Here is a 20,573-nt window from a genome sequence, read left to right as displayed (position 1 = left end):
TTGGTAGATTATCGCCTGCCTTGCAGCAATTATACAACAATCATGCCATACATCTAGCAATTTTGAAAACATTTTAGGCTGAGCCGAAAAATGAAATAAATAAATCCGTAGACGAGCATGAGACTGTAGATATGATGCTAGCAATGGACGTACAGAAAAAGATGGCTTTAATTTGGAAACTGATGTGTTACGTAGCAAAAACTTTCAACTTAAATCCCAAATTAAAGATGCAATTGTAGGAATATGAAAAATTGTAAAACTCTTTAAAAATTCTCCAGTGAAAAATGGTGTTCTACAAAAATATGTAAAAGAACAACTACAAAAAGAATTGGCTTTGCTGCTAGACTGTAAAACACGCTGGAATACTATTAAAATAATGGTGAAACGGTTCTTAAAAATCAAAAACTGTGAGCAAATAGCATTAAGTGAACTAAATTTAAACCACTTGTGGAAAGATAACTACATACAAATGGCTGAAATTCTATTAGCTGTATTAGAACCAACACGAATGACTGTAGAAGCTTCAAGTCGAGCAGATGCAACATTATTAACGGCCAAAGGAGCCCTAAAATTTTTATTTAATAAATTAGAGCAAGAATGTAGAAAGAACCAAATAAGTAGAGAATTCCTAAATAATATCAAAGCAGAAATAAGTCTTTATACAAACTTTTATATAACCCAACAAATGATGAAAAATATGCTTCTTCTTTTTTTAAATCTTCGTCAAAAAATGATATTTATAAAACTGCTAGAGAAATATTCGATAGATTGTATGGGTCATCCAATTCCGAAGAAGATCTAACTGAAGAAACGTCCACTAGCAGCAAGTTCAACACTGAGCTATCACTTGAAGAACAACTAAATTTAGCTATAACAAATACAACAAAAGAAATATGCCACGCCAACGTTGCGATGATAATAACCAGAACCTTTATCAGACACTTAAAAAAGAATGCAGCATATTCCAAACAACTGGAATAAGGTCACAAAATTTGGAAAATCTAAAAGATGCATTATCTACAATATAACCAACTTCAACACAAAATGAACGTAATTTCTTCACTGCTAATGATTTTTTTACAAAAAAAAGAAATAGATTATCAAACACGTTATTGAATGCGTTATGTTTTTTAAAGTATTACTTCAAAAACAATAAATAACAATTATTACTTATATGCTTATAATTTGTCTAATTGCTGTTTTTGTTTCACATTTTTGTATTAGTATTTTTTTTTATAAATTAACTAATAAATAGCAATTAAAAACTTGTTACACTTGTATATTTTAGAATATATTCTAAAATATACAAGTGTAACAAGTTTTTAAAAAAAGTTTATAAAAATATGACGAAAAAAAGATATATATATCTTTTTTTCGTCATATTTTTATACCATTTTTTTCTTATATTAATTGACTTTTATATTTGTTACTATTTTTTCAGTGCAATGTTTGTCCATATACATTGCATGACCATAAATTATATTAAAATTTAAAAAAAATTACGATTTTGACATTTGTCAAAATTTCTCGAGAATTCTTGAGAAGCTCATTCTCAATTTCTCATTTCTCGAGAACTAAAACACATCAAGAAATCTTAAACACTACTTACGTGGAAAAATCATATTAAAACCTTGCGCAACAAAATTTCATAAAAATATTGGAGTATTATATAAAGCGAGAAGTTTTCTAAATAGACACGCATTAATTCAACTTTACTACTCACTTATTCAATGCCATTTAAATTATTCAAATATCGCATGGGGTAGTGCTAAAAAAAGTCAATTAGATCCTCTTTATCGGCAACAGAAGCATCTAGCACGACTAATAAACTTTAAAGATCGTTTACTCATAACATTCTTTGCTTTATTTTTAAATGTAAGATAAACTTAACTCCAGTATCTTTTCAAAATTTATATGGAATAAAGCCCAAAAACAAATATGATATAAGAAATGACAATTTTATTTATCAACATTATTCGCATACAAATTTTGGAAGGTCTTTTATATCTTATCGCGGAGCTTTTTTGTGGAACCAAATAGTTTTAAAAAATTTTGATTTTTCCCAAAGTTGGAATTTTTCTACTTTCAAAAACAAACTGAAAAAAAATTATTTTCTCAATAGATAATATTTTCGAGTTCTTCTGATCTCGTTTCTATTTTATAAGTATTATTTAAATGTAATTTAAAACATTTGATTTTATTCTTTATTGTTTTGTTAAACGGTGTTTTATAATTGAGATACCTTATTTTATTTGTATGAAGGTTTTCTTGAACGGTATTTACCTTTCATTTTATATTTTTTTGAAATAATTGGTTTATTATTTTTGTATTATTAAACGGTTCTCGGCGACAGGATCTTACGTTCCTCGAGTTTCCGTGTTCTTCATATATTATGCACCAACGACATTTTTACCAGAAAATATCGTTAAATGAATAATAAAAACAAAAAAATTTCGCCACACCATCGAGTTTAACAATTTAATCGCGCATCGAGTTTAACAATTTAATCGCGCATTTTTTTGAAAGCAATAAAACGCTCAAGTTGTTACATGTTACTTTTACGTATATTACTTTTGACAAACAACGAAAAGTAGATGTTTTCCTGGTTAGCCTGTCTTTTGAGTTTGTGTATAACATGTTTCTAGCTTTTACTTCTCTCAACTACGCTGTAAAATATTCAAAAAATCAAAGATTTTTATTTATAAAAATTGCATTTAAAACAATGTACTAGCTGTGTTAGTTTATAATAATTTATCTAGAAATGACATTAGAAAACACATTTGATCTGAATATTGAGTAAAATAATAATAAATTGATTTGCTTGGTATGATACTTTTAAAAGACACTCACACAATGCTTGCACATACATTCACAAATTGCCCACTTGGCAGTATGGGTTGAAAAATACGTATACCGTATTTTTCATTTAAACTATTTTAAAGTATAACATAATTTTTTAATTTATTGATTTATAAAATTAAACGTGCCCAGGCAAGGTTGTGACGTGGAGATTTAAACGTAGCGGCGGAAATTATGACCTCGAAATGATTAGATCTATATTTTTATTGCTATCTATATTTTTCAAATTTAGCAAAGATGTTTTTTTAACTTTTACCTTCCATTATTCAATAACGTAGTTAAATCAATAAAAAATTGTAAAATACAGTAAATATTCAATCAAGTCTTTTTATATATAATTTTACAGTTTTCAGTAACTTATAGGCCAATTTAATAGGTATTGAAAAATGCTCCTCCCTTTTAAGGAGAGGGGTGCAAATTATGCTTAGCCTTAAACAAAACTTGCTGCGGCACTGAACTTCAATATGCTTAGGAAATAAATTGATAAAACAAGTTTAGAAAATTTTAAAAACAAATTATCTTAGTTGCTACTTATATTTACAATAAGAATACAGAAGTGCTAGCAACTTAGAGTTATATTGTCAATAACTTAATCTCACCCAGTATCTTTGATTGCTTAGAAGTCAGAAAACACACCACTACATCAACAAAAAGACATTTAGAACAGTGAACCAGTCACAATCAAAGTCAAAATCAAATTAAAGAAATATATCAATAAAATTTGTAAGTTTTTTTTTGGTAATTATTTGCTACCTAATTTGCCGATTTCAAACAAGCTTATCTAACTTAACCTAGTAAATATGTTGTTGTGCATTTTGAGTTATAGTTTTGTTTTGTTGTCCGTAGTTTACTCTGTTAGTATAATAAAGTTTATTTTGTTTTGAATGACAGAATATGCTTAAAACTGTTTTCTGCCCAACCTACCCAATACATTCAACCTCGCCCAAGCGGGCGAGAATAGATTAGGCATTTTATATAAACTAATGTTGCTGAGATTAACCTGAAATTTACTTGGAATCATCTACGAACTGGTTTTACTTAGTAACTTCCAGGTCCTGGACATTACCCCCGCCTAGGATTAGGGTTTGGTTACAAATAATAACATATGGTTTTTAACATATGTTAATAACTTTAGCCTTTGTAAATTTTGAACATTTTGTTAAATCAGTATGACACTTTGTAATATAATATTATTTATCTAGGTCCTGTCTTGAAAATTAACATGGTCAAAACAAGAGGTGGGAGATGTAGATCATCACTACAATTACACAGGAAGTGTGTTGGAAGGAATGGTTCTCCAACAGAGGTTTCAAAAGTTATAAGACAATTCATCTTCATAATGGTGCAACTCCTTCCTTCTGATAGTAGTGCGCCTGACATTTGTCAAATGAAACAGCTACCAACACATAATATTTTTTTAACTTGTGTTAATAATACTAATTATTCAGTTTGATCAGTCAGTTGCCGTTAAGAAACGGAGCAAAATCATGAAATATAGTGAAGAAAATATGATAAGTGCAATAAACGATGTCAAATCAGAATCATCATTTTCAGTGCGTAAGGTTGTAATATTGTACAATGTAGCACGTACAACACTGAGAGACGGTAACAAAAGCTTCAATAAATAATATATGGAGAAAATGCTCTAAGGAGTCTATGCTGGTAAAAAACTGTCTAATTTGTCTTAATTTTCTAATCCGTTTATTTAATTTGTTGAACTTAACATATGTATAACATTGGTAATATAAGTAGCTTAACATATTCGCGGCCGTGGCTAGAGTTTTGGCTCAGAATCAAAAAGGTACGAGGTTGAAATAAACGAGGCAATGAAATATCGATCAATGAATAAATAAATGACAACTATTCTTTTAATGCTCGTTTTAATGTAAGTAGCTTTGAATGATAAAAATTCATTATTAAAAAAATTCATTAGAATTAGAATTGATCACCTTTTATATTCATTTTCAAAAATTATTTTAATTAGTTATTAACCGAGCCATTTAAAATGTTAAGGCGTGAAACCACAGCAAAAGCAAAAAAACTCAAATTCATATTATTTAGCAAACAATACATCAAAAGTACAAAGCAATTTATAAAAACCATGTTGTCATAAGAGTACTAACGTTCATCTAAAAAAATTTGCACACATGTTTTCGTAAATACTTTTTCATATTTAGACAAGAGATTTCCTAATGTCAAATTTTGTAGTGAAACTTTAATAGGATTCACTAAAAATATTTTTATAGCGCCAAAACGTTTAAAAATATTATATTTCTTTATCCTTGTATATTATATTATTCTGAATAGTTAAGGAACATTTAAAATTTTCTTTGATGACGAAAGCATTTTTTTTAAACTAAAACATTGACGGATCCTCCCCACTAGAATTTGAAAGTCCTGAAATATTTTAGAAATCGAGGACCTTTTTTTTTGTGGACGCAAATGTGGTAGAAAAATATTTCGACATCTCTCCCGACTCCCCCCCCCCCCCCCATCAAAAATTACTGGATCATCACTGCATTTAAAGTAGAACATATTTACCGAAGGAAAACTGCGCATACTCACGTGATTATTTTTCCGTTCCCGTAGAAAAACGGATGAGTGGAAACTCACCTTAAAAGATGTATAGGGTAAAAATAATTACCAAGATTAACTATAGCACTGTGTGAAAGCCGTCTAAAAAATTTTAAAAAAAGTAAAAATATTCTAGCCAAGATATAAGCAGCAATTTTTTGTTTCGGTTTTACGGTATACAATATTTTCTACGGAGACACAGTTTTACAATTATTTCGTAATAGTTACAATAAAAACCAATATTCAGTCGATTTTTTTATTGAAACTTTTTTTTTAATTCAAAACCGAACCGTTACTGAATTAAAACTAAGCACAAAATCAAAAAAATCAAAATTTGAAATTATTTTCATAAGACAAAAAAAAAAAAAAATAAAAATAACAAAACAAAAACAACAAACCAGAAAATTTGTACAATAAAAATATTTATAACAAAATACAAAAACGGGGGAAAAAAATTCAAATTTTATTTTTGTCTTCTGTGTAAAATAAATCATATATAAAAAAAGTATCCATAATTCTTTTAAAAACATTTATGAGGGTTGGAAACTTAACGCAAAAAGAAATTTATTTGCATATTATAAAAAATTGTTCACGCTGACCTAGTCAATCTCGTCAAAACTCGTTTTCTGACTGCATCAAAGCTTACACGAACGCTTCTTTTCCAGACAAACAAGACATACAAAAATATTTTTATTGCTTAAAATATTTTTTTCGAACCATTTGCTAAGCAACTAATCAGTGAAAGTTAATTGTTTCCAGCATACGTTGGATTTTGGAACTGTTGTTTTGATGGTTTGTAAATCGGGTTTTCAGCCTGAGATAATGAAAAAAAAAAAAAGCGAAATAAACTACAATCAAATACATTCTATTCATTAAATATTTGTAAGTACTAACAAGCGGCCTACACACGGGGGGTTGTCAGAGGGCACAAAGTAAGGGTATGAATTGAAAAGCGACATCTAGTTGCCGCCCAATCTTTTTTTTTTTTTGATTAAAACTTTCGGACATATTTTGATATTATGTTATGCGTTATCTATTAGTGTTAGCACATATTTATATTATGCGGTTAAATTAGATACACGAGTGAAACCTCTGCTAAAATAGTAAAAAGCTAACGTAACTTTAAATTCGATCTTTCGCAGATAAATTTATAAATAATTACTTAGTGGCAACTTGATCTTTATATATCCTTTACTGGCCTTGAAAAAAAATAAAGGGAGACACTTCACAAATCTCAATGTTTTATATATAGCTATTTGTAATAAAATGTATATATAAATAGTGATTAAGAATTTGTTGTGACAGACTGTAAAATGACCAATAACAGCATTTTATAACTCAGTGGCAACATAATAAATGAAAGGTTAACAGAGTTAAGATGCTATTCGACTGAATGCCTTAAAATGGAAAGATCTTGAAAACAACTCACATTTTCCCATTGAGACTTCATGCGTTCTCTCTCAAATCTTTGGTATTCATAATTATCCTAAAAATACAATACAAACGTAAACAATAAAAGCAATAAAAATGACGTTTACGCGCAAATTGCAAATGAAAAAAATACGAACGCGAAAAAGTAAGAACACTTACATAAGCAGTAATCAGAAGTTTCCACAGCAACAATAGAATTAACCCAAGAAGAACAATACCTCCTATGGTGCCAAGCACAATTGCCAAGATAGGAGGGTCTGTGGGGACGATAACAATACACTCTGAAAAAACAAAACGTTATTTTCTTTATTTTTTAAATATATTTCATTAACAGACAAATGCAGACGAGTTATTGTTATACTTTAAATTTTTTTTTATAAAATCGGTTAAAGTGGCACCATTTATTTGTAAAAAAATGACTGAAAATATTTATTTAAAATAACATTCAATTTAAAGTACATTTGAGTGACAGTTTCGCAAATGTTAAACATTGTAAACAAAGAAACTATATCTTAATGATTGGAAAAGCTACAATAGATAAGTATATATAACTAATAATTATATAATCTTATTCATAACGGAAGTGTGTATCTAAAATATTACCCACCAATACAACTCATGGTAATTTGTAACCATTATAATTTTAAGATACAAAAAATGAACTGAAAAAAAAACATACTTCTTTCTTTCTGAACTAAAATTGTTTCGTTTAATGTTCCTGCAAACTCATTGTCTTCAAAACTGAAAATGACATAACAGTTATCATCATCAAGGTAGGAGCACTTTTCTTCAGTTTTGTTAACTATGCGAATATTCAGATTGCACTTTGAGCACACCTCATCCTTTCCTTTTTTGAAGGCTTGACAGAAAACACAGTCTTTGACATTAGCACATTTACCAGGACAAGACTGAACATTTAAAATTTAAAAATAGACAAGTCGAAGTAAATTCATATTTTGCCTACTCTTTTTTACTTCATTTACAAAACTTTAAAAAAAAAATTAGTAAAAAATTATAGTTTGCTAACTGATTTTTGACCTACTTACCACACAATTTTCACAATATTTTCCTTTGTAACCAAAAGAGCAAACACAAGTGTCACATGCGCACACACCATTGTTACTGCAAATTTGCTACAAAAATTAAAATTTAATATATCTTAATAACTAAAAAGATTGAGGAATATTTTAAACTATTAAGCCAACATACGTTATCTTTCCTACAGTTCTTTGCACCAATAGTACAATTAATTGCACCACAGTTAGCTCCTTGAAAGGCTTCCTTACATTTGCATTCTTGACAGTCACAAACCCCTCTTTCAGGCCCTAATCAAAAAAATACTAAAAAGTTAAAATTTAAATAATATCAATAATAATAATAAAAAGTATAAACAAATAATAATAAAAACCTCCACATATTTTGCCTTGATACCGATCACATCCAAAGTTATTACATTGACAGTACTTTCCATAGATTCGCTCTTCTGGAACCTAAAAAAAGATCAATAAATTCACTCTATGCCTCTGGAAGTACTATGTTTAATTTGTTGTTGCGCACAGCAGCCTTGTTACAAGGTTCGTGTTTTAGAGTTGCTGATTAAATGAGTTTAAAATAAATTTGAATTGATTTAGATTAGATATACAGGAGTAGCTTCCCAACTAAAGTGTTTACTAAACTAAAGTGTCTATAGAACCTTGGGGAAAGGGGAGAGGGAGAGTTGATTATAAAAAATAATGAAATTTTTTTATACTAGTTTCCTTATCTTGGAAAAAACTATAATTTATAAAAATTAATTTTATTAAAAAAAAAAAAATAATAACTATACTGATCGTTTGATGCATTCACACTGGCCACACACACAAATTCCAAAACCACTGCAGACACGATCATCTGTAGAATTAGCAATTTTGCAGAGAGATGTATCAGCCTGTGCTTTATTGTCACAATCACAATTTACACCATATCTTCCTGGATTACAATAACATATACCACATTTAGATGTTCCATTTTTATTACAAATATCTGCATTAGGAGTTCCAGCTTCTCGTTCGCATGGACAATCGCATATCATTTCTATGTTTACTTTGACATCGCCAAAACCAGGAATAGTTATTTTAAATCTAGTTTAACAAAACAAACAAACACAAATGTATACTAGCAAACAACGTTTTTATATGTATGTATGTAATTATGTATGTATATATGTGTGTATAAGTATTAGGGGAAAATTTTTATTAAACTCGAGTGGAATCATATAAGGTTCCCAGACCCTTGTTTTATATGTAAAAATTTTTTTTGAATTTAACAAAAGTTCAAGGGTGGCATACAGCCCATAAGCACTTTTTTTAAAACCCCTTTTTGACATTTTTTGACCCATATGTGCCACCCTTCAACATTATTAAATTAAATTTTTTTCCTATATTTATTCTAACAATGACTGATATAAAAAAAAAAATTAGATTTTTTAAAATATCTTTTTAAATTAAAAAAAAAAGCCATTAAAAGACTCAAGACTGATTTTTTTAAAATCTAATGAAGTTTTTCATTATTTCTATACACAAAACTGTTTCTATAACAGCAGTTTAGTGTACACAAACACCTGTTGTTTTAATAAGATTTAACAATGCTTAAACATGGCTGAAGTGGTTCTTGCATGATACTCATTGAAGTTTGTTTTTAGAATTTAAAAAAATATATTTAAATTTATGTTAATATGAATCATCATTACATTTCAGCCACAAGAGAAAGATTAGCTGTGCTAGTGATTGGGAAAAGCTACTAGGCATTCCTCATATTGAATCAGGTGCTGTAGAACTGCAGTTCAAAACAGTTTACAATCTAATAGAATCTTTTGACCTCAGTTATCATATATAATGTATATGTTTTGACACAGTGCTTCCAACCTTGCCTGTAGACATCTTGTTTTAGAAAGACATATTACCCATTTTAACAAGATTACTCCCGGTAGTAAAATGTCTGGTCCAGACAATCAGCTCTTCAAACACCTAAAATCATAAAAAACAGTTTCTCAAAAAGAGACATTCAAATTTCATATTCCTGGTCTGCTGCATCATGCAAGAATCATGGCAAAACCATTGTATCACCTTAAAATATATTTACTGTTGGAAATCATTCCAAACTTATCAAAGGAAAATATAAAAGAGATATGGCTATGTTTGAGGCATCTTTTACACTCAGTGGTTCCTAAGAGCAGTATCTGCAACTGCAGGTTAAAAATAATTAGAAAAAATAAGATTTAAAAAGATTAGTTTATTGTATGATTGATAAATTAATCTAATTTTGTTAAAACATTTTGTTGAACATGAAAACGCTGTGGTAGATGAAAGTTTATGGATATAAATTTTGTCTTATTTTTGATAAGATTAGATATGGAAAGATTGAGTTGCAGTGGCTGAAGATCCCTTCACAGTTCTGAAAGTTCAACTATTTTTATCTCGAGTTTGAAATTATTATTTAATTCCTTGATGTGGTCAATGACTCATCAGAGAGGGCAATTATGCTAGTTAATAAACTGATTGGAAAAACAACCAAAAAGAAGAAAAGACAAGATTTGTTCTTATTTAAGCATTTTTACAAAAAAAGTAGGCAAGAGGAAACAGGAAAAGAAAACAGATTTAGCATCAAACACAACTAATAGTATTTTTAAACAATAATTTGTTATTAATTTTAAAGAAATTCTAATACTGTGTCAATTTTATTTTTTCTCACTTGTCTCCCTGCAACTTGAAAGAAAGGTATATTAATAGAGGAGAGCTGATCCACCTTACTTTAGATACTTCACTAAGTTTGATATCTAAAATAATATAGCATATTTTAATAACTTATTTATAATTTGACTATTTAAAGTGGATTTTGTAATAAAAAATAGTAGAAATAGGGAAATTTTTTTTTGTCTACATTTTCTATAAATTTTTCAGTGTTCAAAAAAAAAAAAAAAAATACAGAAAGAGTGCTTAACTTTTTTAAATATTAGTCATTGTGAGAACAAATATAAAAAAATAAAAAATGTTGAAGAGTGGCACACATGGGTCAAAAATGTCAGGGTTAAAAAAAAGTACTTTCTGGCTGAAAATTTTTTTCAAACTATAGTTTGAAAAAAATTTTCACCTTAATCTGAACCACTCTAATATATATATATATATATATATATATATATATATATATATATATATATATATATATATATATATATATATATATATATATATATATATATATATATATATATATATATATATATATATCTATCTATCTATCTATCTATATATATATATATATGTATATATATATACACACACACACACACACAGTGGGTTGCCAAATTATTTGGGACACTTTACTTTTTAAGTAGTTTTAAAATATAAACTACTTTAATGAATAAATATGTATTTTGTAATTATTATTATTTTTTTTTTGTTAGAGAGCATTATTTAGAATATAAAACTACATTATTACTTATTCATATCTATTTATTTTTTTTATAAAAAATTTTAGAATAAGGTAAGTTATACAAATAAGGTAATAATCTTAATATTTTGTAATGCCACTCTTAGCTACGATAACAGCTTTCAGGCGTCAGGGCATGCTTTCTATGCAGACTTTTGCATTGTTGGAGACTGGGGTTGCTATGCCACTCTCTTATTAGGTTTTCTATCAATTCTGCTTGGTAGTGATGATTTCTATGGCATTTTATTATTTTGTAAACTCCCATAGATTTTCTACTGGGTTCATACCAGGTGAATTCCCTGGCCATGGCAAAACACACACTTTTTTTCAATTAGGAATGCTGTAACACTTTGAGCTTTATGGCATGGTGCTGAGTCATGCATGGACATATACTTTTCATTACTAGGGAACCATTCTTGGACCTGGGACAGGAGCCTGTTTTCCAGTACTCACTTGTACCGGTCCTGCCTCATGGTCCCTTCCACAATGTAAAGGCAGCCCACACCCTTAGCTGAGATCACAGACCGCACCATTACACTCACAGGATGTTTAACCTTTTCCAAAAGGCAGTCCATGTGGAATTTTTCTCCTGGACGTCGTCAAACAAATGAGCTTTTGTCAATCAAAATTTAAAATGTTGATTTGTCTGAGAAACAGATCTGTAAAAACATTTCAAAGATATTTTAAATTATTAACCTTACATTTTGCTGGAGTAGAGTAAATATTATAAATAATATTTACTCTACTCCAGTCTTCAATAATCATATGCTGGTGTTTTCTAGTCCATTCCAGTTGCTTTTTTTTCATGGCTTCAGTTAAACGTGGTTTTTTGGTTGGACGACAACTCATTAAATTCTCTTCAGCCAACCTTCTCTGAACCATCCTTTTGGAGGCGTTAATTTCTTCATTATTTATCATTGTAGCTAGTTGAGCTACAGTTTTTTTTCTTCTGTTTTTAAGACAGATGTCTCTAATTTTACGGTAACAATGTGGAGTAGTGATCCTTTTTCTGCCACTTTTGCTGACATGGTCTGGTTCTAGAGGCACATTTGTATCAATTTTTTTTAAATTCGGCTTTCTACTGACTTTGAAACACTTGCAATTGCTGCTATCTTTTTCTGGGAATTGTAAAATGAAGAAGTAAGGTTTTTATTTCCCTACTTTTTTTTGGTGTTAAGTCTAGAGATTTGCCCATACTAAAAAAATCAATGCAAGGTGAGAATGGTTAGAAGTCAGGATTTATGCATTAAAATTAGCAAAAATAATAAATTATTAACAATAAATTATTGAACTATTAACCAATACTTAGGTTTCAATAGTTCTGAACTTGAAAAACTTGCAAAAATTGTTCCAAAAATAAACAATTGAAATCAATTTTGAACTTACTCCAACCATTCTTTTCAACAATTGACAGCTAATTGAGTAATAGCCTAACTTTTTGACAGATTGGACTGACACAATTGCCACAGTTTAAAAACAATTATACCAATATTTGTAACACAAAAAAAATTTATTTAAAAACAACTTATTTGCTTACAAAAATCATTTTAACTTTAAAATTACTTAAAAAGTAAAGTGTCCCTAATAATTTGGCAACCCACTGTATGTGTTTACACACACACACACACACACACACACACACACACACACACACACACACACACACACACACACACACACACACACACACACACACACACACACAGAGTAATCTTGTTAACTCCAACCCTGGATAAGCCAGACAGATTTTTGATTCCCCTTGAAAAGTTTTCTCTATCAACTTACTATAAAATCATCTGCTTAAGTCATAGCCTGGTTAAGTCAGACCATTCTCTAACTCGTACTGTTTTTTGGGGAACCATAAAATTTTGCTTAACCAGGACTTTTATTCAGAATTGCATATTAATGCATATAATTACAAAACTTCCAATACTTTAAATAAAATAAAATACCTTTGCATCAAATATAATTAAACATAACTAAACATTTTCATTGATATCTTCCATTTTGTTAACTTCGATTAAATACTATTTATTAATGACTATTACATTAAATATTCAAAAGCATCAAATAAAATCCAAAACTTAGAATGTTCTAAAATTAAATACCATTGCATCAAATATAATTTAACCATTTTTACTGATATCTTATTTGGTTTATCTTCTATTAAATTTTATTAATTAAAAATGACATTTTTATATAAAATATTATATATTTCACATAAGATTTAGTTCTATATATATGTAAATAATACTCAAATATCTCAATGTCGGACATTTTCAAATAGTCCGACTTAAAGAGAGCCTGGCTTAATTTGGACATAAGTTGGACAATATATATCGCTAAGTTGGACAATATATATCAGGGCACAACAAATTGTGTTTTTTTAAATAAACGCTGACGTTCATTTCTTTATTTATTGACAAACGTCTAACTTAAGAGGTATGTCGAATAACATAGCCGACAATGCGGAGGGAGGGGTGGAAATGCATCCCCTTCCCCCACTTTTTTTTTCAAGAGAACTTCAAGAGGACTTTTTTTTTAGAAATAGATGGCTGTGCACCTCCACTTCAAAACCCATGCCGTCAGCCATGAATTAGCCAGTTTTATTTCCAATTCCTTTTTTTTTTTTATTTAAATAATTTTTTATTAAATTATAAAAGAGTTTTGTTTTCAAATAACTTTTATTCTAGTTATATTCTACTTTTATTCTAGATATATAATAATTGGATATATCAAAGATGCTTATTGAATTTTATGAATTTTTTATAAACTTAAAGAAATTTAAATTAAAGGGAACTAAAAATAAAATAAAAGTTGTTTTGACATTTCTTTTTGTAAAACATTAAAAAATAATAATATATAAATATTTAATAAGTTATTATATTAAGCTGTTCTTATTATTATTTTTATTATTATTATTATTTATTATATTTATTATTATTAATATTATTTTTATAATATTAATTATTTAATAATAAAATATCATATTAATGGTTGTTGTTAAACGCACAGTAAAAAATGATAACTATAATAAACATAATAGTTCTATATATTATATTAAATTGCATATATTTCTGCAGATCTTAAAATTTTTTTTTCAAAACTTTAAAAAGGGCAAACATTACTTTAATTTAACAATAATAAGAAAATTAAAAAAAAAAACGCACACTTTTAAAGAAAGCAATGTTTTAGCATGGTTTCTTTAAAAGTAATTGCAATTGCATTCATATTAACTAAAATTTCCCATGCTTTTGTAAATTCATGTAAAAACCATGCTAAAACATAATTACTTTCATCAGTTGCGTACTTAATTATTAAACTTTGAAAAAAGTATTAGTATTGTTTCTTTTAAAGTCGTTGAAAATGCGTTTTTATTAACTTATTGTTTTTTTTTATAATAAATATGTTTTTTTTTATAATAAATAAAAAACTATGAATTGCATAATTCTTTTAAAAAAATTAATATATTATGCATTCGCTTTTAAAAATTTTAAGCGAACACCAACATTTGCTTAAGTAAGGAAACGTGACGTTCATTTTTCTGTCTTTTTTTAAACAAACGTTCGCACGTTTGTCGATTTATCGCGCCCTGTATGAATGAATGTATGTATGTATGTATGTATGTATGTATGTATGTGTGTATATATATATATATATATATATATATATATATATATATATATATATATATATATATATATATATATATACACCCAATCAGAGTCAGAGTTAACAGGATTCTACTGTATAAAATGCTTCAAAACCATTAAAAAGTTTAAAGAAATGCAAATTAGAAAAAAAATCATTACGAGTCATTTTTTGCAGATTTACAATCCAATGCTGTTATTGTGACAGTAAAGTCAACTTGCTCTTCAATTTGCACATTTTGACACTCATTATCAACTGCTGATGAACATGAACCTTTGTAACGAACAGTAAAGCGATCTCTATTTGAATCATCAATTAAACGAACAGTGGTTGCTATTTTCTACAAGTCAAATTAAGTTTAGTTTTGAATGAGAGAAATTTAATGAGAAAGATTAAACTTAATCAAGAGATCATCATTTAAATAACAAATAAAAATTATTTATATTTTTACTATTTAAAGTTTATTTATATAATTACCTTATAGCTATCTCTGATTAAATCTACTATATTAGAGGAGTCAAATTCTAACTTGCCAATAGCAGCTCCAGTATCTTTCCATTGTTCTGCCAATTTCTAAATAAATAATAAGCAAATAAAATACACACACATACTTGAGTGTCCTAGAAATAAATACTTTTTTTACCAGGACAACTCCAGAGAATGGGACAAAACAAAAGTTTTTCCCATTCTATGGAGTTCCTTGAGATAAAAATTAACAGAAAAAACAAGAACCAAAGTCAAAAAGTAGTATTGGTAAAATTAAGCAAAGCTGAAATATTTGAAATTTTTTTTCAATTTTAGATTAATTTGTAAGGAAATTTTTTCATAAATTTTATTTTAAACAGGTAAATTTGACTTAATTCACTCCTTGTATTAAATATTTAACAAAATCTGAACTTAGATAAGTTTATAAATATAGTTATTAAAAAAAACATGCCACCTTAAGTCACTGCTGGCCAATTAAAAAGGTAAATTTGATAAGTCAATTTTGGCCACACATTTTTAAAATTTTTGAGATGATAAAATGAATATATGCTGTATAGCTTTTTATTTCATAGTATTTTCTAAAATGTGTGGCCATGTCTTCACAAGAAAGCCATGAATAAGCAGAAAAGATACAGACTAATCCCAGAAGGCGACTTTTTTTCTAAAGTATCCTTTCAACCAATTGCACGTGAACCAGCTCCCCAGCATCGGAAATGTGCTTAGAAATATACAGTTTATAAAATCTTCAAGATCTTTAAAGCTTAAATCTACTAAGCATATTGTATCTTGTTCTCCAAGGTTTCCAGGTAAAGATCTTATCTGCAAGGGTGGATTATGAAAAGATCTAAACAATAGAAATGTCACTGCTCTTGCAATGGGTGTGTGCAACAAGACTGGTTTTAGAGAACTTATGATTTTTGGAGTTACTGTGAGGTAAAAAATAATGCAATCTTTAATTATGTAAATAAAAATGAATAATTAGTCAAACAAATAGTTTAATACAAACATAAATAAAAAAAGTAACTCTGCCTAGGTAATTAATTAACTTAAGAAACATTTTTTTAAAATAAGATTTTAATCATTATAAGATTCTGAAGCTCCATACTAAGTATTGCAAACTAATCCATTTAAGAAATCTAAACTGGGATTCCAGCATTGGTAAATTTACCAAGATACAAGACGATTTTATACAGGATAGTAACAAACTTTTTTTGACATATTTGTGGAGAAGTTAAAGAAGATTCAATTAGATCAACTATATTCTAAAGGGACCAAGACGGAGGAAAATCAGTTTTTCTAGACCAGAAATAGAAAAATGTATATTACAAAGAATTAAAGTTATACAATGAATTTAAAATATTTGTTAAAAACAGTCAGGATTGGCGGCAAAGAATAAAGAATATAAAAAATACATAAGTGGAGAAAAGACAAAAGAAAAGAGACCTGGCTCTATGTGAACTTTCTTTTGATTCTGATGCTGGTTACTCTGCATCAGAAACTTTAGTTTATAGTTTTAGTCACATATATAGATTCTGATTCTGCAGTAAATGACAAAGTAAATAAATGATGATTATAAAATATGAAGTTGGTTATATTAATTTTAAAACTAAATTGAAACCCAATTAGAGTAGAAACATTGTTGTTTATTATTTAAATAATGATAAATATTAGCCACGAGGATCTGATGGATTGTACTTCTAGTAGTATCTGCTTGGTATAGGGCTTGTATGGGACCTCAAACTGGAGAGAATCATATGGAGATTCTTACAGGCAAGAAAACAAGAGCCCAGTATAGCGCTAATATATGTAAAACTGCAGAAAGCATTGCAAAGCATCAAGGAAGAGGTGGAGAAGATAGTCAGTTTGAAATGAGATACAGATTAGATCATTCTTCTACAACATTACAAGAGAGACCTTAGAGTTTTGCAAGAAAGCATTGACCAAAGACATTTAACAGGGGGGACTACAAGAATCTTGGTGAACTAGTTGTCTTCTATTTAGGAGGAATATACCAGGCTTTCTTTTTTGTTAACCTAGAGCCTGTATCAATAATATAGTATTATACAATAATATATAATAATAGATAAAGACAGCAACATTACTTACTTCGTTATGCTATGGACCCTGGTTCTGTAAATCCTACATGGTGAATAATTCAACTTCAAATGACTTGGCTGCCTTTAAGTCATGGTTTGAAATAAAGGACTACTACCTAAAACTAGGACAGGCCCTTCTTGTCAGTATGCAGCAACATGCTTGGTACATAACAGAACAGTTAATTATGCTGACAATGATGTTGACAAGAAGGTAAAAAAGATGTTGGAGATGTTGGTCAAGTGTGATGAGCAGTTTCATACGGGAAACAAAAGCTACTGATTATTATAAGGTTAACAGAGTTTACTGAACTGGTGGGTTCCCAAAGCTGGATCCTAACAAGATAGCTGAGGCTTATGTTGGAGAGGTAGAGAAGTGGATTAACGGAGATGTCAGTGAGACGTTTGAACTCAAATGTTTTCGATTAAAACTTGATGAAAACAATTAAAGTCAATGAAAACAATGAATGTTTTAATGACTGCATGGATCCAATTAATCTAGGACATTGTTAAAGGCTACAGGTTGGATGGCATGAAACAGAACCTCATGCTTGTTGCCAGAGGCAACAAAAAGAAACTAAAAAAAGAAATTGAAAAAGAAGTGACTCAAAATTAAACATTTTTGAGTTTTTTAAAGGGTTAAAAATATAAATTTTCAATTTTATAAACTGGAAATTTATATTTTTAACACTTTCATGCATATTTTTAACACTTTCATGCAACAAATTTTCCTAATGCAAACAATGCTTCCTAACTGATCGAAAACAATACTATTATATAAAATACAGTTGATTAGGGCTATATATATATACACACACACACACACACACACACACACACACACACACACACACACACACACACACACACACACACACACACACACACACACAATAATTTAATTAAATATATAATACTAACTAAATAAATTTATAATAACTTACTTGATAAACAGGAAACACATCAGAAGTAACAGCAAGGATAGGAACAACTTTATTCTGTTTCATTTTTACTTTTAGTTGCGAGATGGATGGGTAATCCTAAAAGAAATCTTGAGTTTATCTTTATGTTTTATTAAATAACTTTTTTTATAATTGCAAAAACTTAATTTTTTTTGTAATTCTTAATTAGGCATATTATTAAAAAAAACTTTATGTAAATTGCTAAGTTACTACAGAGTGAATTTTTTTTATTTTTTCAACATAAAAACTCACCATTTCATTAGATTTGTCATATATTTTGTATGTATCTTTATCTAGTAAATGGCATAGACCATCATTTGGTGCAGTGATACCTCCAATCTAAATTGATTAAAGACAATAGACTATTACCATTATAATCAACACGGACTAATGTTACTTTAAAAAAATATTTAGTCTTGATATAATTGAATTCTGATATATAATAAAATTTATATATATCTGATATATAATAAAATTTATATATATCTGATATATAATAAAATTTATATATCTGATATATAATAAAATATATATATATCTGATATATAATAAAATAAAATAAAATTTATTTAAACTTGTTTCTCCTTAACCATCTTTATTGTTGATGCTTGTGTGTCAGATTGAGAGAGTTGGAATAACTCAATCAAAATTAGGAAAAATTAAAAAAAGGGTAGCATTTTTGACTTTAGTGATATAACAGCCTTGGGGACACACAGACATTATACAATTTAATATACAAGTGTAATAATAAAAAAAATATTAAAAAAATTACTTTTCCATCACCAGCAATATGTGGACTAGCATCTGTTACAAAAATAACAATTCGACGGGCTTGATCCATATTTTTCCAGCCTAACATCTAAAGTTATACTTTATCATTAAAAAAATAAAAATAAACAAAATAGCAAAAAAACAAAAACAACCAAACTATAAATTATTTTAGCTAAATATAGGAATTTGTAATACCGTATCACAAACAGAAACTTGCATAAGACCATCAAAACCACCTTCTGGTGTATCCAAATTACCAGAAATTTTCTGTTGAGCAACTGCTTCCTATTATTAATATAAAAGAACTTAATTTCCATCAAAAAGACAGAGATCTATAGAAAGAATCTTAACATTATAAATACTAAACTTTCTGATAATGTTGACATTTCATAGAAGACAATTAAAAGTATAAAACCTACCAAAATATTGACAAAAAAAACTTTTTTTTTTCAGTTTCTTAAAAAAAAAAAGTTTATATTTCTTAAATTTGAAAACAATATAAAAGCTAAATTTAAAACTTTAAAAAAAACTTAATTGCTAACATATACTTAATACATGACATCAAATTAAGTCCTCAGTGCTGAACCCAGCATTTGTATGGGTAATACTGTTGATGCAAATAATTATTTTTCCCACCCATTTTTGACCACAGCCTACAATAATTGCACAGCGTCGAGAAATTATTCAAACTCCACAATTGTAACACGGCTCTGACAGCCATTTCTAATGCTTTTCAATGTGAAAAACTAAATACACATATTAACGCAACCAGGTGCGAACTATGTGGCATATTTGATTTTAAATATTTATCTATTTAAACAATAGTCATTAGCAGCTCTAAGTCCCGCCTGTGTTGTTGATGGATTTTTAAAGACAGTTTTTTAAATTCAACTACAAGTAGCACAAATACACCTAAATGAACTATGTGAACTCTAACTTAAGTATATATTAACAACTAGCAATTTATTTTTAGGAGGTAATTCAACAAAAGAAATGAGTAGTATTAGAAAACAAAGCATAATTCCTCATAAGAAGCATTTGCATTTTTTTCTGTATAAAATTCCTTACTTACAATAAATGTTGCAATATGAATTTTTTTTGGGTATTAGTTTTCTTTTTGTGTATATATTAATTGTTAGAACTTATATAAATTACAGGCTTGGTCAGGAAGCAGGTGCCATTGCACTCTACTGACCTCGAAACGTACATTTTGTTGCAACAACTCAGCCACTGCTTTTTAGATGTTTTGAGAACATATGTCCAGGAAACATACATAAAT

At 28.3% G+C, this 20,573-nt stretch overlaps 1 protein-coding gene across 1 annotated transcript in view; it reads right to left on the bottom strand.

The window, feature by feature from the left end:
• Window positions 1-5,675: 5,675 nt before the first annotated feature.
• LOC100213119 (integrin beta-1-A) overlaps window positions 5,676-20,573 on the bottom strand; it is a 31,273-nt gene continuing 16,375 nt past the window's right edge. The window contains exons 8-21 of the mRNA XM_065809000.1: window positions 19,490-19,579; window positions 19,296-19,382; window positions 18,776-18,862; window positions 18,506-18,601; window positions 15,460-15,555; window positions 15,144-15,322; window positions 8,690-8,984; window positions 8,273-8,354; window positions 8,074-8,189; window positions 7,911-7,997; window positions 7,544-7,772; window positions 7,024-7,145; window positions 6,863-6,919; window positions 5,676-6,247 (exon numbers count right to left, since the gene is read on the bottom strand). Of these exons, the coding sequence (XP_065665072.1) occupies window positions 6,179-6,247; window positions 6,863-6,919; window positions 7,024-7,145; window positions 7,544-7,772; window positions 7,911-7,997; window positions 8,074-8,189; window positions 8,273-8,354; window positions 8,690-8,984; window positions 15,144-15,322; window positions 15,460-15,555; window positions 18,506-18,601; window positions 18,776-18,862; window positions 19,296-19,382; window positions 19,490-19,579 (1,692 nt within the window). The 3' untranslated portion in view covers window positions 5,676-6,178. The remainder of the gene's footprint in view (window positions 6,248-6,862; window positions 6,920-7,023; window positions 7,146-7,543; window positions 7,773-7,910; window positions 7,998-8,073; window positions 8,190-8,272; window positions 8,355-8,689; window positions 8,985-15,143; window positions 15,323-15,459; window positions 15,556-18,505; window positions 18,602-18,775; window positions 18,863-19,295; window positions 19,383-19,489; window positions 19,580-20,573) is intronic.

Source organism: Hydra vulgaris, chromosome 11 (assembly GCF_038396675.1).
Source record: "Hydra vulgaris chromosome 11, alternate assembly HydraT2T_AEP".
In the NCBI taxonomy this organism is placed as follows: domain Eukaryota; kingdom Metazoa; phylum Cnidaria; class Hydrozoa; order Anthoathecata; family Hydridae; genus Hydra; species Hydra vulgaris.
Note: the sequence above shows the minus strand (reverse complement) of the source record. Positions and strands in the feature narration are given on the sequence as shown.